The 21214-nt window shown below is 37.5% G+C and overlaps 1 protein-coding gene across 3 annotated transcripts in view; it reads right to left on the minus strand.

Moving 5' to 3' along the window:
* Nucleotides 1-1593: 1593 nt before the first annotated feature.
* IPO8 (importin 8) overlaps nucleotides 1594-21214 on the minus strand; it is a 70892-nt gene continuing 51271 nt past the window's right edge. For all 3 annotated transcript variants that reach the window (XM_004270881.3, XM_033430158.2, XM_033430159.2), the window contains 5 exons: nucleotides 16361-16581; nucleotides 13841-14046; nucleotides 7257-7460; nucleotides 4682-4798; nucleotides 1594-3587 (listed from right to left, as the gene is read on the minus strand). In XM_004270881.3, coding sequence (XP_004270929.1) covers nucleotides 3490-3587; nucleotides 4682-4798; nucleotides 7257-7460; nucleotides 13841-14046; nucleotides 16361-16581 — 846 coding nt within the window. In that variant the 3' untranslated portion in view covers nucleotides 1594-3489. The remainder of the gene's footprint in view (nucleotides 3588-4681; nucleotides 4799-7256; nucleotides 7461-13840; nucleotides 14047-16360; nucleotides 16582-21214) is intronic.

The following is a 21214-nucleotide window of genomic DNA, read 5'->3' on the forward strand; positions in this document are numbered from 1 at the left end:
GCCTGGAGAGAGAAGAACCCAGTGAATTGGAGGAAGAAGGCAGTGAGAAAAGGATGAGAGAGTTGAGGTAGAGCCAATCACTCAGGGGCTTTGGGGCCACGTTAATGATTTTATCTGCATCCTAAGAGCCGCTGAGAGGTCTTAATCTCTCAGGTTAGTGATACAACCAAGATTTGCATTTTGAAAAATCATTCTATCTTGTGACTAGGTAAGGGCAGGGAGGTGGGCATAAGAGCGGAGTTAAGGGGTGAGGGTCAAGCTGCAGCAGGAGAGAATGACTGCAAAGGGGGAGAAGTGAGGGGACCATCCTCACTCACTAGGCAGTGAGAATGGTGTGTCACTCTTAACTAAGAGCTCTGTGGGGGACACAGGTGCCCAGGAGGCCTTGCTGGGTAGTTCTCATCCTCCCCAGGGTTTCCCTTCATGCCCAAGGAAGCCTTTTGGAAAAAAAGTCTCCATAAGGTCACTCCTGCCTGAGCTGCTCTCAGCTCCAGGCATATTCCGAACACTCTGCGAAGCCGCCAACTCCTAGCTCTTGAGAGGCCCCCGTGTACTTGTGAAATCTTTTTTTCAAATTAGGTGATCTCCAAGGTGAACTTCCTCTCAGGTACCCTGCAGGGAGCATGTGCATTCGCTCACCTCCCCACTTGATGTCAGAGCCTTGTACACCTCTCCTCCCTCTGCCAGCACTGCTGTCTGCCCCAGACTCTCCTGCTGCCCAGCCACTCAAAGTTCTGTTGCATACACACCTCTACAGGATCAGCCACAGTTGCGCCGTTTATGCTTCTTCCTAAAAACATAGTCCAACCTTTTTTTCATTGATTTTGTGGCCTTACTCACAAGTGGGCTGTCTGAGAAGTTTCCAACCCACTTGTACACTGATCTCGATGGAGAGAGTGAAACGGGGACAGGAAGGCTTACCATTTAAGGCTTATCTGAAATGATTTTTTTTTTATAGATAAAACACATGCATACACACATGCATACATACATACAAATGCTGGTGGTCTCTGATCACATGGCCAAGTTTTCCTTGATTTCCTCCATAAATTTATTACAATTTTCAGTCTCCCCTGCTGAATAGAAAACTGGACTGTAATTCACTCTATTAAATAAATGACATAATTTCATTGTTTTCTTTCTTTAGAATTTTCACTGATTAACAATTTACTGGTTCAGTGTGGTCTTAACATAAATTAGAGGTGGGAAGGAGGAGCTTATTGTCATGCTGGGTAAACATTTGAGAATCAAAAGGCCAGCGCTTACCATTCCACTCCTAATTTGATGGCAGCCCATCAGAAAATGGCTCCACCTCAGGCATTTTTTCCTTTCCTTCAAGGTCCTGATGTGGTTGAATGACCTTGCTTTTTCAGAGCTTCTGCAGCTCTTATTTGGACACCTTGGTTGGGGGCTCTAGCCCCCAACCACTCCCCAGTCTTTAGCTGTTCCTGATGAGCCCTTGCTACCCTCCCAGACCTATGGTCACCTTGCTCCAGGTCCCCAGGAGTCAGGAAAACACACACTGATGGGTTTTTATCACCTGCTTTAGCACCTCCACATTTCAGAAAACATTTCACACAGAGGAGTTCAAGATCCTGGGAATCAGTCCGCATTTATTTTACAGTACATTCATATGAGTTCCTGCCTTTCCAAGGTAATCATATCACATTCAGGTTAGCACTGCTGGTAACAAAACTGTACAACTACCCTGGCTTCAAAAACAAGATAGGATGATACACATTAACACTTCTTTCCCTTTAATACTGCAGAAGACAATACATCACAAAAATAAAATCACATGCCTTTTACAGTCCAGTGTGAAGGCATGTTACTTATGTTAAAATTAAACCATTTGGGACATGAGGAGAAAAAGAAGAGCTTCAAAGCTTACGATGTCTACAGTCTCCCCCATGCCATCTTTCTCTTCTAACCGCCAGCTGGCACATTCAGCATCAATGCCTTGGGAAGAGGGGGCAGAAGAAAGCAGGGGATCATTTAACTCTGAAACTCATGGCTTCTTGGGCTACTTCTGTAAAAAACTACTTAAATAACCTAAAATTCTAAAAAGAGTTCATATTAACAAGGGATGGTAATATAGAAAGCACCTGGAGAAAATTCCTCCAGTGACTGATGGAAAATATAAGCCGCAAACATTTCACAAAAACGGACAACTATATCATATCCAGAAATATATTAAATTCTGAAAATTCACTTTTGCTTTACTGAGTGAAAACACTGTGACCCATGTTCTGGTGTTGAATCAGTTCAGAAAAACAGCTGTAACCTCCATCTGCGATATTTATCATGGGCTATCTTGCATCATTACCATGTCAGAGTGCAGCTGACTGATATCCCCAACCCTTGAAAAATATAAGAAGCCAAACTGAGCTATAATAAAAACTAGGACAGATTAGATAGGAGAAAATTCAGATGTGTGAGAAAGCAAGAAGTAAGATTTACTTGGGTCTTTTTCCTAGATAAAAAATATTGTTACAAAATGTTTTGGACCCGGGTCCAACACAGCTGGAATGATAAGTTACTGAAAATGCAAGCCCCCATCCAGAAAGACAGTGTGCTTATGTAGCACCTTTCTCATAGAAGTCCAATGTGCTTTAGTATAACTGTCAATTAATTGCATAATTAAGTGAATGATTCAGAATATACTTGGACTGATTGTTAATTCCAGTGATGAAGAGTCCCTGCCACTCGCTGCCAAGAAATTTTTGAGTCCTGAACTTATTAGGTTATGAATGAAATCGATATTCATATAGGCTGACTCAAAAGAAATACCACCCCTTTCAGGGCTGAAAAATATGATGGAAGAGAGAATAAGACACTTCTTAGGAAAGCCACATCTTTAGGAAAAAACACCTTATGAAAAACCAGAGCCAGTGCATATTGTACAACCCCTGAAGAAAACCCCCAGCAGCAGTGGAGAGCAAGGGGAGCAGTGATGATTTTGAAACCAGAGTGACTTGTAGCTAACGTCCTAACAGTAAATTCACTTAGTGAAATGCAGAATAAGTCAACATATAGCCAAGGTTTACATTTATCTAGAAATATGTTTTATGCCTTAAAAAAAATTGCAATGCACTCCAAAAAAATTTTTTCAGATAATTCATGTACAACAGAAGGCACTGTTATTAGCATAAATCCATTGATTCTGCATGGCAAAACCTGAGACGTGCAATTCCATCCAATCCTCTAAAACCACCTTGGTCATTCATCCTTTGGAGCATATGCGTTGTCCTTTGCAGTCCAATGATTTTGTTGTTCTTTAATTTCATACATTACAGTAGCTGCTTAAAATATATATTTCAGGGTGAGAAAGGTCAAAGGGGATGCAGGGGTGGAGAAAGGTGATGCCGGACGCCAGGCAGTAACTGGCACAGCAGGTGGCACAAAGAGTAGCCCCGGCTCCCCTTGACCCTCTCCTTCCGGCTGACGTACCATGTAGCGATGACATTTGGTCGGTTGATCTTCCTTCTTTCAGTTGTTGGTGGGCATAGTCCCAAAGTTAAATGCAGAGAGGACTCCTTTGTTTTCAAAGGTGAAGCCTCCCTGTTGTTCAATCTTCTTCTTTGCCTCTAGCATTTGCCAAGAGAAAGGGGAGAAAAGAGAGGAGTATTTAAGGTGACAAAGTTGGAAATAACCTCAAAGGGGCCAGATTCTTTAGAGTTAGTACTGTGAAGGAATGTGAATCGTGGTATTAATTATTCTGCCCAATTGAACATTAGCCTTTAATAAACCCGTGTCAGTAAGTACCATCGTCTTGGTGTCTGGGGATGCGGAACCAGCAGATATGGAACACACGGATACAGAGGGCCCACTGCACCACACCATCTTAACAGGGGACACAAGCATCCTCAGATTTTGGTATCCAAGGCAGGTCAGGGAAACAATCCCCCCCACACAGATACCGAAGGAAGACGGTAGTTATATTTTCTATCTTGGAAAGACTATTTGCTAAAACTGAGCAAAATAAAAACAAGGCTCAAAGCTAGTGTCTATTGCTGAAAGGGCACACTGCCTTCTCACATCAGGAGGGCCGATACAGAATCTGTACAGGACTTAAAGCCTAAATCCAAGCAGAAGAAGCTGGGTTCTAAACTCTAGATTCCTATTCCATGATGTTCCCCACTAAAATACTTTTGTAATTACAAAATCTTCCACTAATTTTCTAGGAGTGACCATAACAACGTCTGTGTAAAACAATTTCTCCAGCTCAAAAACTGAAAATCAACAAGAATCACCAACACATAAAGCCCAACAAATAGAAATGGAGGGTATTTCAATTTCTAGGAATACAAGCGCCCTGCAAGAATTCATAAAATGCTTTTGACCCATCTGTTGTTTAGATGTTTAGATGGGTGACCCAGCTGATTAACTCTCCCTCAGCAAGATTCATCCCAACCTTTACATCTTACCTTTGGCTCCAAAATAGGATAAGGGTGTGAATAAGAACACCACTAAAGACACATTAACACATGGTGTTTCACAGAGCTAATATATCATGGATGATTAAAAAGATCATACAATAATGGTAATTCCTTATTATCTTGAAAGGTTGGCCTCTAACAATTTTTAGAACAGTATTTAGGTGCCACCAGGCTCGTAAAATAAAAGCTGAATACGGGCACTCTGACACATGCACTCCGATCTAGAAATCATGCTGGCTGACCTGCTACCGTCCTTCGGTGCTCGGCCAGTGTGTACACCTCCTGTAGCGCCCTCCTCTGATCCTCACTGAGCGGTGCCATCAGCAGTTGGTACCAGGCAGCATCCCGATTCTGCACAGCTGTTGTATTTTGGGGGTGTGTTGAGGGAGAAGGAAAAATAAAGGAGTCCAATGACAATTATTATTTCAGAGAATAACTAATAACACAATCAGATTACAATGAAATGATCACAGACAATAGGTGATAAAACTTATTCCAACAAAGGACTACTGAGTACTCACTTTAGTAGTCGACCTACGTGGGGCTATAAAGGAAGGTTGGGACATCACAAATCTGTTTTGCCTAGTTCTCTGCTCCCTCCCCATCTCCTCTTCTTCCTGGGTTTTTACGAACTATGAATGCTGCCTAAAATCCAGATCTTGGGAAACACCTTACTCACTTGTTAGCATTTTCCTCAGGAATTCTCATGCTACCTGCTCCTTCAGCATCACTTCTATGCCAAAAACTCAAATTTGTACCTTTAGGCAAAACTGTTCCTAAGCCTCCTGGTCTTTTACTTTGGATAGCTCACCTCAAACTCAGTACAACTGTAACCAAATTTAACATTTTACCTCCCAAACCCTCCTTATCTCCCATTTCCATCACTAGTTCTATCAGTCTCCTAGTCAACCACTGTAAATGCCTAACATCTTTAATCATGCTCTCTCCACATCCAATTCTGTGCTGCTTTCTTGATGTCTTTCACTGATACGCTTTGTCCCATCAAATGCCATCCTCCCACTCCAGGGCCCTATTACTCCTAAATCAATAAAGTAATTTCCTAACGCTTGGTTCCCGAGTCTAGCCCCCTTCAGTTCTTTTTGGACATCATCATCAGATAATATACCCCTGAAGGAAATTATCATATCCCCAAGGTCACCTCTTTACAGAAAAACATTCAAAAACACTCTAATGGGAAATGGGATAAAGACAATCTCAGTCCAGAATTCAAGACTGGGGGACTTCCCTGGCGGTCCAATGGTTAAGACCCCTGCTTCCATTGCAGGGGGCACACGTTCGATTCCTGGTCAGGGAAGTAAGATCCTGCATGCTGCACGGCCAAAAAGAAAAAGGAAAAAAAAAAAACCACCAGATTTCAAGGCTGGTACAATTTTACTACTTCACAGAGACTTTAAGCAGTGGTCCCTATATGCTGACTGAGCCAAAGCTGGCTGCCTATCTCTTGAGGAGCATTTTCAAAATACATATGCTGAGATCCCACTCAAGACCTAAGAGCTTCTTTGTTGCCTATGATGCACACCCAGGTCTGGAAGTAACTGCCTTAGAGCGTACCCTCCACATTCCAGTCTCCACATTTACACTCTTATCGTCCTCATGCTTTGGAATATCATTCCCTGTACTCTCTACCTCTTGTTCCGGCTGAATTTCAATAAATCATAGAAGTGGTTCATTAATGGTATTTGTAACAACCAATACATTGGCATACAAAATAATGCCAATATATTACACTACCATTGCCTTGTTAGTAACAATATTTTATACACAAGGATGTTCAATTTAATATTGCTTGTAAAAAAGAAAAACCCTGGAAATATCTTATATGTCCATCAGTGGAAATAAGCTAAATTATGGTATTACCAGAGAAATATGATGTAACTATAAAACAACCTATTTAGTGGGATTTTTTCATTATAATTTGTTTATAATAATTTTCTAAATGCTTTCATTGGCTTATTATTTATTTTTAATTCTATAAGTTTTCCATTTATATCTTTCATTCTTCTACTGAGTTATTGGTCTTATTCATTTATAGAAGGCCTTTGTAATCTGTGGGTCTTAAGCCTATGACATGTACATGACAAATATTTTCTCCCAATCTTTGAGTTTCTAGTGTCCTTTGCTGTACAAATTGGTAAATTGCTTATGTAGTAAAACTTTACTCTCTATTGGACTCTGTTCATTCACATGGGGATTCTGAATTGCTAATAAGTTTATGCCCACAATTTTTAATTTTTTTTTTTTTTTTTTGCAGTACGCGGGCTTCTCACTGTTGTGGCCTCTCCCGTTGCGAAGCACAGGCTCCGGACGTGCAGGCCCAGCGGCCATGGCCCACGGGCCCAGCCACTCCGCGGCATGTGGGATCCTCCCAGACCGGGACACGAATCCGTGTCCCCTGCATTGGCAGGCGGACTCCCAACCACTGCGCCACCAGGGAAGCCCCAATATGGCCACAATTTTTAAGCAACATATGTGAGATACTTCATTCTGCAAAAATCCTTATCCATTCATATCTAGAGGATGCACAATATATGCAGCTACTCTTGCCTGTAATTACTTTTGTGAGGATACCTGCAGCCTCACCCTGCCACTTTACAACAATTAAGGTTGCTGGGATTGGGTGATGGATGTTTCATTATGCTATTTGCTCTCATTTTGTGTATGTTTGGGGATTTCTATAATTAAAAATAAATTAAAAATTTAAAGGGAATCTAAACCAATTTGGGGGAAGATCCCAAAACAACTTCTAATAGATGGAAATGAAAAACATATCTGAAGATTCAGGGAGTAACAACATACTCAGCAGGGCTTGTGTAAAAAATTGATATTCATCCACACTATTGTCAAGGTCCAGTGGAGTGCTGAATCCCTCAAGGGCAGTTTCTTCCAATACTTCTTCATCCCAGTCATCATCATCTTCCTCCTCATCTTCACCTCTTCCATTATTTGACTGCATTGCTTGAGCAGTAACATTCGTCTCCTCTTCATCACTTGAAATCTCTTCTGTGAATCCATTATTTATTTAAAAGGAATCAAACACGTAAGGACAAAATATAAATTCCATAAAGAAAATAAAAATAATAAATGACATTCCAGAAATGGAAAAATGACCAAATAATTTTATGTAAAATTATAAAAATAAACCTTATCTTTACTGTAGTTGCTAAACTGAAAATGACTTTATCCTCCTCACTCAAAACAATTTCTATCTCTAAAGATGAACATTATTACTGTTTCACTATGGCTGCTCCACATCCATTAATATATACTATTTAGCCACAGATTCCCAAATTAACTTTTTTGTCAAAAAAGACATAAAATGATTATGTATTCAGTGCATGTGTTTTAAATAACAATGACCTACCACTGAGAATTTGAGTCTCTTAGCAATTAACTAAGTTGATTATGAACTGCTCGGAAATGCTCAAATGAAGAGGTCATTTCTGCTAATAGAAACAGAAAAATATAGAAATACAGAGGAAAAATAATTAGCTATATGTGGGTTAAAAAAATTGAAAGCTGAATTGTATATCCCCATAGATTCAGTTTCTATTTTCAGGGCTGGTCTGTTCCAAGCAGTTAGTCCAGTATTATAAATAACCGGAAGACAGTAAATGCAGAACGAAATCAACCTAAGAGGAGAAACCTGGAGTAAACCCAAAACAGGCAATATTAATCTAAACCTAGTTCTATAAAACGCACCATACTGAAGCACCTGGATTCAACTGCAAGGTAGTTTTAGGGATAATGCAAGAAACCATAGTTTTGACCACATATATGGAAAAAATATATATATATACATATACATATATATATATATATTATATGTAGAATAACAAAGACAGCAAGAGAAACCTTCACTGGTTAATCATCCTACACCTCAGTAGGAAATTCAACAAGAAAGTCTGGGAAATTACTAGAAAATTTCCCTCAAGTCATAATAATTATAACCCATTAGAGAGCAAAGCGAGAAATTATAAAGAATGCAACATACTGAAAAAAATTCTGTGATTGTCTGCATATATTTAGCAAAATAAACAATTACAAGAGACTCACTTCAGAGCTAAAGACACACACAGACTGAAAGTGAGGGGATGGAAAAATATATTTCATGCAATGGAAACAACAAGAAGGGGTAGCAATATGCATATCAGATAAAGTAGACTTTAAAACAAAGGCTATAACAAAAGACAAAAAAGGGCATTATATAATGATAAAAGGATCGATACAAGACGAGAATATAACATTTGTTAACATATATGCATCTAAATATAGAAAACAAATATTAACAGACATAAAGGGAGAAATTGACAATAATACAATAATAGGAGGAAACTTTAACCCACTTACATCACTGGACAGAAAAATCACATGGACCATCCAGACAGAAAAATCAATAAGGAAAGAGTAGTCTTAAATAACACATCAGACCAGTTGGACTTAACAGGTATCTACAGGACATTACATCCCAAAATGGCAGAATACACATTCTTTCAAGTGAACATGGAACATTCTCCAGGAGACAACACATGCTAGGCCACAAAACTAGTCTCAACAAATTTAAGGGGAAAGAAATTATATTAAGCATTTTTTCCGACCACAGCAGTATGAAACTAGAAATCAATTACAGGTAGAAAAATGGGAAAAACATAAACATATGGAGACTAAACAACATGCTACTAAAACACCAATGGATGAATGAAGAAATTAAAGAGGAAATCAGAAAATACCTTGAGACAAATGAAAATAAAAACAGAACTTTCTGAAATCTACAGGACACAGCAAAAGCAGTTCTAATAGGGAAGTTTATAGCAATTCAGGCCTACCTCAAGAAACAAGAGAATCAAAAAACAAACAACCCAGTCTGAAAATGGGCAGAAGACCTAAATAGACATTCCTCCAAAAAAGATATACAGATTGCCAACAAACACATGAAAGAATGTTCAACATAAATAATCATTAGAGAAATGCAAATCAAAACTACAATGAGGTATCTCACACCGGTCAGAAAGGCCATCATCAAAAAATCTACAAACAATAAATGCTAGAGAGGGTGTGGAGAAAAGGGATCGCTCTTGCACTGTTGGTGGGAATGTAAATTAATACAGCCACTGTGGAGAACAGTACGAAAGTTGCTTAAAAAACTACAAATAGAACTACCATATGACCCAGCAATCCCACTACTGGGCATATACCCTGAGAAAACCATAATTCAAAAAGAGTCATGTACCAAAATGTTCATTGCAGCTCTATTTACAATAGCCAGGCCATGGAAGCAACCTAAGTGTCCATCATCGGATGAATGGATAAAGAAGATGTGGCACATATATACAGTGGAATATTACTCAGCCATAAAAAGGAACAAAACTGAGTTATCTGTAATGAGGTGGATGCACCTAGAGACTGTCATTCAGCGTGAAGTAAGTCAGAAAGAGAAAAACAAATACCATATGCTAACACACATATATATGGAATCTAAAAAAAAAAAAATGGTCATGAAGAACCTAGGGGCAAGACGGGAATAAAGATGCAGACCTACTAGAGAATGGACTTGAGGATACAGGGAGGGGGAAGGGTAAGCTGGGACAAAGTGAGAGAGTGGCATGGACATATATACAATACCAAACGTAAAATAGCTAGTGGGAAGCAGTCGCATAGCACAGGGAGATCAGCTCGGTGCTTTGTGACCACGTAGAGGGGTGAGATAGGGAGGGTGGGAGGGAGGGAGATGCAAGAGGGAAGAGATATGGGGACATATATATATGTATAACTAATTAACTTCGCTATAAAGCAGAAACTAACACACCATTGTTAAGCAATTATACTCCAATAAAGATGTTTAAAAAAAAATGCAAAAAAAGGGCTTCCCTGGTGGTGCAGTGGTTGAGAGTCTGCCTGCTGATGCAGGGGACACGGGTTCGTGCCCCAGTCTGGGAAGATCCCACATGCTGTGGAGCGGCTGGGCCCATGGGCCATGGCCGCTGAGCCTGCGTGTCCAGAGCCTGTGCTCTGCGGCAGGAGAGGCTGCAGCAGTGAGAGGCCTGCGTACCGCCAATAAATAAATAAATAAATAAATAAATAAAACAAGAAATGAAAGAGGAGAAATTACAACTGATATCACAGAGATACCAAAAAATCATAAGTGAATACTACAAATATTTATATGCCAACAAATTAGACATCCTAGAAGGAATGAAAACATTTTTAGAAACATACAATCTTCCAAGACCCAATCAGGAAGATATAGACAATCTGAATAAAGAGATCACTAGCAGTGAAACTGAATTCATAATAAAAAGACTCCCAGCAAACAAAAGTCCAGGACTGGACAGTTTAACATGAGAACTCTATGAAATGTATAAAGAAAAGCTAATACCTATTCTTCTCAAACTATTCCAAAAAACTGAAGAGAACACGCCCAAGTTCATCCTATGAGGCCACCAAAAGCAGACAAAGACACTACAAAAAAAGAAAGTTACAGGCCAATATCTCTGATGAATATAGATGCAAAAATCCTGAACAGAGTATTAGCAAACCAAACTCAACAATTTATAGAAACGGATGGTACACCACGATCCAGTGAGATTTATTCCAGGGATGCAAAGATGATTCAATATTCACAAATCAATCAATGTGATACACCACATTAAAAAAAAAAAAGAAAGGATAAAAATCACATGATCATCACAAGAGCTACAGAAAAAGCAGTTGACCAAATTCAACATCCATTCATGACAAAAACTCTCATACAAGTGGGTATAGAGGGAACATATCTCAACATAATAAGGGCCATTTATGACAAACCTACAGCTAACATCATACGCAACAGTGAAAGCTAAAAGATTTTCCTCTAAAGATAAGGATACGCACTCTCGCCACTTCTATTTAACATACTATTGGAAATTCCAGCCACAGCCATCAGACAAGAAAAAGAAATCAAAGGCATCCAAGTTGGAAGGGAAGTAAAACTGTCACTATTTTCAGATGACAAAATACTATATACAGAAAACCCTAAAGTCTCCAATGAAAAGCTTTTAGAACTAATAAATGAATTCAGTAAAGTTGCAGAAAGAGAAAGAAAGAAAACAATCCTGTTTAAAATTGCATCAAAAAGAATTAAAAACCTAGGAATAAACTTAACCAAGGAGGTGAAAGACCTCTACTCTGAAAATTATAAAACAATGATGAAAGAAACGAAAGATGATACAAAGATATCCCATGTTCATGGATTGGAAGAATATCACTAAAAAAATCCATACTACCCAAAGCAATCCATAGATTTAATGCCTATCAAAATACCCATGATATCTTTCACAGAACTAGAACAAATCTTCCTAAAATTTATATGGAACCATAAAAGACCCTGAATTGCCAAAGCAATCTTGACAAAAGAGAACAGAGCTGGAGGTATCATGCTCCTTGATTTCAGACTATGCTACAAAGCTACAGTAATCAAAACAGTATAGTACTGGCACAAAAACAGACACACAGATCAATGGAACAGAATAGACAGCCCAGAAATAAACTCCTGCGTTTAGGGTTGATTCATCTATGACAAAGGAGGCAAGAATATACAATGGGGAATATCAGTTTCTTCAATAATAAGTGGTGCTGGGAAAACTGGACAGCTACATGCAAAAGAATGAGATTAGAACATTTTCTCATGCCATGTACAAAAATAAACTCAAAATGGATTAAAGACCTAAATGTATAACCAGAAACCATAAAACTCCTAGAAGAAAAGCAGAACACTCTTTTTTTTTTTTTTTTTTTTTTGCGATATGCGGGCCTCTCACTGTTGTGGCCTCTCCCGTTGCAGAGCACAGGCTCCGGACGTGCAAGCTCAGTGGCCATGGCTCATGGGCCCAGCCACTCTGCGGCATGTGGGATCTTCCCAGACCAGGGCACAAACCCGTGTCCCCTGCATTGGCAGGCGGACTCTCAACCACTGCACCATCAGGGAAGCCCCAGAACACACTTTGACATAAATTGTAGCAGTATTTTGGGGGGGTCTCCTAAGGCAAAGGACACTAAAGCAAAAATAAACAAATGGGACCTAATTAAATTTAAACGCTTTTGCACAGCAAAGGAAACCATCAACAAAATGAAAAGACAACCTATAAATGGGAGAAAATATTTGCAAATGATATGCTACAATAAGGGGTTAATATCCAAAATATATAAACAGCTCATACAGCTCAATGTCAAAAAACTAAATGACCCAATTAAAAAATGGGCAGAAGACCTGAATAGTCATTTTTCCAAAGAAGACATACAGGTGGCCAACAGGCACATGAAAGACGTTGAACATTGCTGATCATTAGAGATATGCAAATCAAAACCACAATGAGATATCATCTCACCCCTCTTAGTAAGAATGGCCATCAACAAATAACAAATGTTGGCAAGAATATGGAGAAAAGGGAACCCTTGCACACTGTTGGTAGGGATGTAAATTGGTGCAGCCACTACGGAAAACGACATGAAGATTTCTCAAAAAACTAAAAGTATGATCCAGCAATTTCACTGCTAGATATATATTCAAAGAAAACAAAAACACTAATTCAAAATGATACACACATGCCAAAGTTCACAGCAGCACTATTTACAAAAACCAAGATAAGGAAGCAACCCAAATATCCATCAACAAATGAATGGATAATGAAGATGTGGTGAGATATGTGATGGAATATTACTCAGCCATAAAAAAGAATGAAATCTTGCCATTTGCAACAACATGGATAGACCTGGAGGATATTATGCTTAATGAAGTACGTCAGAGAAAGACAAATACTGTATGTCACACTTATATGTGGAATATAAGAAATAAAAGAAACAAATGAATATAACAAAACAGAAACAGACTCACAGATACGGAGAAAAAACTAGTAGTTACCATTAGGGAGAGGGAAGTGGGAGGGGTAAAACAGTAGAATATTAAGAGGTACAAACTACTAAGTATAAAATAAATAAGCACAAGGATATATTGTACAGCACACAGAATACAGCCAACATTTTATAATAACTTTAAACAGAGTATAATCTATAAAAACAGTGAATCACTATGTATGTTGTACACCTGAAACTAACATAATATTGTAAATCAACTATACTTCAATAATAAATAGATAAATAAAGTTATGAATTGTTTATTCCTAGAATTTTCCATTTAGTATTTTTAGACAAATGAAACGATGAAACCAAAATTGTGGTAAGAAGGGACTACTATAATTAAGTCAAACAAACCCAAAATATTTGTTAAACGTGTTAACAGGCCAAGAAATGTACACCTGTTTAATGTTTCCAAATAGACTAAAACTCAAAGAAAACACATACTCAAATCACAATCAATTCTAGCATTCATTTCAATTAGAACACTTTACCATTTTCTTCCATATCAGCTTTCTCTGCTTTTGAGCGATCTTCCCGGTTTACCAGTTGTTTGGTAGCACAGACCTGCTTTAGGCCAAGGAAAAGGAAAAGAATTGAGGGCACAATCTGTCCCACCACAGCATCTACTCCAGGAGGTCGATTTTGCAGTTCCAAAAGAATACTCAGTCCTATTATACACATCTTCCGGTCATGATGCCTACAAATTATAAAGGCGAAAAAAAATGTGCACATGAGAAATGAGAACAAATTCCGAAGAAATTACAAAAAGAAATGTCCAAGGTGTATTCTAAGGTTCATTCACTGGAGTTACACAGAGGTATCTCCATTTTGTACTATATGAAATCCTATGTAAATCAACTTTTGTAAACCAATTATCATCATCAAAGAGCTATGGGAGTCTGCAATTAATATGGGGAATCTTGTGTAATATCAATTTATGATAATACAAATGCTGTATCTGGGCCTTAGCGTAACAACTTTTATTTATTAAATAAAACAAATAAATTATTTATTAACAACTTTTTATTTATTAAACAAGAATACCTGTATACGATAGCATAAAATTCCTATCCAATGGAAAAAATGAGAAGTCCCTTAGACTTTGTCTTCATTGGATTGGTCTACAAGGTATCTTGGCACTGTATACTAACCCAGGTGCCAAAAGTTCCTCCACAAACTCAGCATCTAGTAAGCTGAATGTAACAGCTATAAGTAAATCATTAAATGTCCTGTTCTGTAAAACAGGATAAGGAAAATTTAATTCTGAAGGAAAAATGTTTGACCAATATACATTACACACATTTTTGTATGAATGTTTCTTCTAAATTGTTTAAAACTAAAAATACTAAGAATTAAAAGATTTTCTATATTAGTATAACACTTAAAATTGCAGGCATGAACAAAAAATTCACTGGCAGGGATTCAAAATGAGAGTAATATCCAATGACAAATATATTACTAGCTTCTATTATTCTTCATTATTTCCATTGCTTGACTGATTCAAGTTACTAATGTCAAAGTATAGTATACTGTAACAGGGACTGTGCTTGACCTGGTGACTTTCTCATCCATGTAGCCTCTAACTAGCAGTGCACACCAGGTGTCAAATGGATCATAGTACAGGAGATGATTATCGAGTGGGGCTCTGAAGAATCCAAGGGAGCACAATTCAAGCATGCCCAATCTATACAATAGCTGAGATGGATTTTCTATTTTTGGAAAATTGCTTATAGATGCTACTAACTATAACTGTGAATGACTAAATCTCTACTCTCTAAATCTTTGTCAGAGATAACTTTAAGCACAATTTCTTTTTAAAGTATGCTCTTCCTTTCAAAGCTTTAGTGAGAAATCTAAATCAGGGACAAATTCCAGTCTCCTACAAGTAGAAAAATTAGAATACACATAGCAACTTATAAATATGCTCCCCCATTCCTTTTCTACCATCCTAATTCAAGCCCCTCCATCATCTCCCCACCACTTGGCAATGTCCTGACTACTCCTGTTGAAATTATTTTCCCCTCAGTAACTTTTTCTAAATGATATCTTACAAAACTTAAAAAGAACACTAGTTATTTCTAATGTTTTGAACAAATTAATCAGCAGTTTAGCTCAAATTCTAGCACAACAGGGTCACTTATATGTGTTGGGTCACTTGAGGTGGGCCTATAACTACTACTTAGGATCTCACTTTTCCTATGCTGGGAAGCTAGGAGAGTGCTTCACATAAAGCCAAACTCTCCTACCAGGGTAGGACCAGGACTACAACTAACAATCTTCTGACCTCACATTTGAAAACGGGCTCCATTGAAGTCTTTATATCTTTACCAGACCAGTACTTTCCTTAGAAACATGACTCTATTTAGAATGTTGTTACCCATAGACACTTAATAGTCATGGAATCCAAGTGGACACTTAATTCTTGTTGCCTAGAGATATAGCAATACACATAAGTCAAAAACAAGCGGGGAATGGCTATACCTAATTTTCAGAGCCTGCGTTCTTTCCACTAGATTATACTGCTGAAACACATTCTTAATTCTCTAAGAATTTAATATTATGTTAACAATGCACTAAAAATAGTTCTTAAAGGGCTTCCCTGGTGGCCCAGTGGTTGGGAATCCACCTGCCAGTGGAGGGGACGTGGGTTCGAGCCCTGGTCCAGGATGATCCCATGTGCCGCGGAGCAGCTGGACCCGTGCGCCACAACTACTGAGCCTGTGCTCTGGAGCCCGCGAGCCATGGCTGGTGAGGCCCACGAGCCTGGAGCCCATGTTCTGCAAGGAGAGAGGCCACTGCAACGAGAAGCCCGTGCACTGCCACGAAGAGTAGCCCCCACTTGCGGCAACTAGAGAAAGCCTGTGTGCAGCAGCGAAGCAGCCAAAAATAAAAAATAATAATAATTCTTAAGATATAAAAATTATTTCTTTATATGCTATTATATGTACATATTAATAAGTCAACTTTCCAGAATAGAAATGTAGTGTAAAATCGAAAAGACACATACATACCCAAGAAAACAATCTGTATCATTCATCCACTGATTTATAAACTGTACAGTTACAGGTCCAGGGTTGTGAGGCAACTGAATTCGTTCTAAAGTATGTAGCAGCAAATCAGGGTTGTAGTACAAGGCAGCAATTGCAACCTGAAGACACATAGTACGAAGCTCACTAGTTTTGACTCCTCGGGTTAATCTCTCCAAAACAAGTTGAACAAAGAGTGGAATGCACTAGAGGAAAAAAGAAAAAGAGAAATCAAGTAACTTTTATAGAAAGCTGAATGTTGGTAAAGTGTTATCAATAAATCAGATACTCTTAATGACAGTGAAACGTTTGCTTGTTTAAATCATTTTTAGAATTATTAAACCTAGAGAGCTTAAATGGCCAAAAAGAGGTCCTACAGTAGTGCCAAAACGTCTCCTTCCATTTTATGTGAAGATTACATTTAGTTGAAGATTGTTCTACAAGAGTCCACGCTCAAATGATGGCAATAATCCAAATGTAGACTTAGTAACGTCCATGTTTGAGTTAAAATGACTAGGGTGGAATTTTTCTTTGATAAATCATATTGGAAATACAGTTGACCCTTGAACAACGCAGGTTTGAACTATATGGATCCAGTTAAATGCAGGGTTTTTTCAATAGCGCATACTACAGTACTACACCATCCACAGTTGGTTGAATCTGCGGATAGGGAGCAAACGTGTATACACAGGGCCAACTGTAAGTTATACGTGGATTTCTGACTGTGCAGAGGGTCAATGCCTCTAACTCCTGCATTGTTCAAGGGTCAAGTGTAAAAAAAAAATGAGACTAAAAATAAGCATGATGTGATCAGAATTTCTCTTGAGAAAAAAAATTCCTAAAAAAGTCATAGGGATGTAATGAACGACATGGTGGCTAAACTTAAGAATACTGTATTGTACATTTGAAAGTTGCTAAGAACGAGTAGACATTAAAAGCTCTCATCACAAGAAAAAAAATTTTTTAACTATGTATGGTGATGGATGTTAACTATACTTATTGTCATGATCATTTCACTGTATATACAAATACTGAATCATGTTGTATACTTGAAATTAAGATAATTTTATATGTCAAATATATCTCAATAAAATTTTGAAAAAGAAAATTCCTGTTGGTATAAGACTGAAGAAACATAGTGGATTTCATACATTAAAATCCTATGACTCCAATTCTCAAGTGCAATATTGTTTAATTTTATTAGAAATATTTCCTAACAGTTACTTTCAATTAAAAGGGATGGGCTAACTGTGGAAAACAGATGGAGATTTCTCAAAAAAACTAAAAATACTACTACCATATGACCCAGCAATTCCACACTTGGGTATATATCCAAAAAAACAAAAACAAAAACACTAATTCAAAAAGATACATGTACCCCAATGTTCATAGCAGCATTATTTACAATTGCCAAGATATGAAAGCAACCTAAGTGTCCATCAACAGATGAATGGATAAAGAAGATGTGGTTCTCACACCAGTCAGAATGGCCATCATCAAAAAATCTAGAAACAATAAGTGTTGGAGAGGGTGTGGAAAAAAGGGAACACTCTTGCACTGCTGGTGGGAATGTGAATTGGTACAGCCACTATGGAGAACAGTATGGAGGTTCCTTAAAAAACTAAAAGTAGAACTACCATATGACCCAGCAATCCCACTACTAGGCATATACCCTGAGAAAACCATAATTCAAAAAGAGTCATGTACCAAAATGTTCATTGCAGCTCTATCTACAATAGTCCGTAGATGGAAAGAACCTAAGTGTCCATCATCAGATGAATGGATAAAGATGTGGCACATATATACAATGGAATATTACTCAGCCATAAAAAGAAACGAAATTGAGCTATTTGTAATGAGGTGGATAGACCTAGAGTCTGTCATACAGAGTGAAGTAAGTCAGAAAGAGAAAGACAAATACCATATGCTAACACATATATATGGAATTTAAGAAAAAAAAATGTCATGAAGAACCTAGGGGTAAGACAGGAATAAAGACACAGACCTACTAGAGAATGGACTTGAGGATATGGGGAGGGGGAAGGGTAAGCTGTGACAAAGCGAGAGAGAGGCATGGACATATATACACTACCAAACGTAAGGTAGATAGCTAGTGGGAAGCAGCCGAATAGCACAGGGAGATCAGCTCGGTGCTTTGTGACCACCTGGAGAGGCGGGATCGGGAGGGTGTGAGGGAGGGAGACGCAAGAGGGAAGAGATATGGGAACATATGTATATGTATAACTGATTCACTTTGTTATAAAGCAGAAACTAACACACCATTGTAAAGCAATTATACTCCAATAAAGATGTAAAAAAAGAAGATGTGGTATATATACACAATGAAATACTACTCAACTATAATAAAGAATGAAATTTTGCCATTTGCAGCAACATGGATGGACTTGGAGGGCATTATGCTAAGTGAAATCAGTCAGACAGAGAAAGATAAAAACTGTATGATATCACTTACATGTGGAATCTAAAAAATACAACAAACTAGTGAATATCACAAAAAAGAAGTAGACTCACAGATATAGAGAACAAACTAGGGGTTACCAGTGGGGAGAGGGAAGGGGGAGGTGCAATATAGGGGTAGAGGAGTAAGAGGTACAAATTATTAGGTATAAAATAAGCTACAAGGATATACTGTACAACATGGGAAATATAACCAATATTTTATAATAACTACAAATGGAGTATAACCTTTAAAAATTGTGAATCACTATATTGCACACCTGTGACTTATACAATATTGTACAGTAACTATAGTTCAATTTTTAAAAAGGGATGGGCTAAAATGATTTGTGTAAAATAAAATTCTGAGGTCTTAATATAAGTTCATTTTTAAATTAAACTTCAAAAATCAAAGTTTCAGGGGAGAATGGGATGAATAGGTGGAATACAGAGGGTTTTTAGGGCAGTGTGGTGAAACTAGTCTGCATGATACTATAATGGTAGATACATGTCATTATACATTTGTCCAAACATATAAAGTGTGTACACCAAGAGTACACCCTAGTGTAAACTGCGATCTCTGGGTGATAATGATGTGTCAGTATGTTCATCAGTTATAACCAATGCACCACCCTGGCGGAGATGTTGATAATGGGGAAGGCTATGCATGTGTGGGGTAAGGGGTACAAGAGAAATCTCTATATCTTCTGCTCAATTTCTCTGAGAGTCTATAACTACTCTGAAAAATAAAATCTATTAAAAAAATAATCAGAGTTTCATGTAAAAATTTAAGACAAATTCAATATGTTTCCTTTAGTAAGCCAAACTGTAAGTACATTAGTATCAGAAGAATACTAGACTTGTTTAGGATAATATATAATATCAAAACACATGACTACATGTGGAACTTTTAAGATTGAGATTTTTATAAAGAAATGACTAGTCTGATTAACTCTACTGATTTTGTCTCATATTCTGATATAGAGCATATATAGGACATAGGCTCTATTAAAAATTATTACTACAGTTAAATAATTATTGTGAATCAATGAAGCCAAAAGAAAATGTAAACTAAGTTTGAAAAACTTTTTGATATGTTTTAATAACAAAGCTTCATTTTAACAAATATCTACTATTACATGCAAAGCCATTAAGAATACAAAGAAACTTTGAGGTTTCAAAATTAGTAAAACTAAAATTATCCGTTTATATTAAAATAAAGTCAATTATGGGGATTGATTATGCAGAATATCTCCATATACCACTATGGAGTGATCTGCAAGATATATTATTAAGTGAAGAAGGCAAGATGGAAAAAAAATATGTTTAGTATGCTACTGTTTAAGAAGGTGAGGAGAGAACGGATATAACTATTTGCTTTTTGTTTTTAAATGAAAGGATGAACTAAAAACTGGGGGGTGGGGGAGGGTAGAAATGGGGAAAGAAAGTAATGGTAGAGGGGACAGGAATGGAAGCTAGATTCCCCTGAATATACCTTGTTTTGTAAATTAGACTTTAGACTATGCATATGTTATATTCACAAAAAATTTAAGCAATCCCTAAAAGTTAAAATAAAATGAAATAAATAATCAAACAAACAGGGATTATGTTAAATTACTTTAAAATTTATGATTTGACTTGTTTGGCTATAAATATCCCTAGCATATGAATATACCCTTGAGATAGAAGGAGCTACTAAAAAATCTTAAACTGTTAATAGTGATCGTATGTTGGTGATAATATATACATATTAGTGGGGTAAAGTAAGTGAGTAATTATGATGAGAACCAGGATTTTGGGTGTGGGAGATACTGATTAGGATCAATTAGGTTAAGTAAAAATAATGTAGTCCGAAACTGGAAATATCTGTGTCTACTAATGATGCATTAATCTTAAGATAATATAATATGTATTTCCTGGTTCTCTTTTGTGGAAATAAAGACCTACTCAATAGCAAGGAATATCCCTTGTGCAGTCTTGGAATACCATTTCCCAGGGTAGGGCAGGAAATGTACAAGATGAAACTGGAACATCTAATCACACCAGATAGCAGAAAACTTCCAAAGGCTATGAGAGTCAGGTCAAAAGCACTCATATGGCAAACTCAAGAGGCTCCCACTGGCCTAAGTTGAAAGAACTTTGTACACCTTAAATATACTGAATGTATTTGATGTGTATCAAATAAATTTGAATCTATAAGGTCAAATACTACTAAAAAGCCAAAAAATAAAAACCATAAAAAACACCTCACTGGTCATCTTTGGAGGATGCTCCAAAGATGGAGCATAAGGAAACAACATATTGTCTCAATCATGACAAATAAAGGCAAATACTCAAACTATTCCTCAGAGTAATCTAATAATTGATGAGAAAACATTTCTC

This window comes from Orcinus orca, chromosome 11, assembly GCF_937001465.1.
Source record: "Orcinus orca chromosome 11, mOrcOrc1.1, whole genome shotgun sequence".
Classification (NCBI taxonomy): domain Eukaryota; kingdom Metazoa; phylum Chordata; class Mammalia; order Artiodactyla; family Delphinidae; genus Orcinus; species Orcinus orca.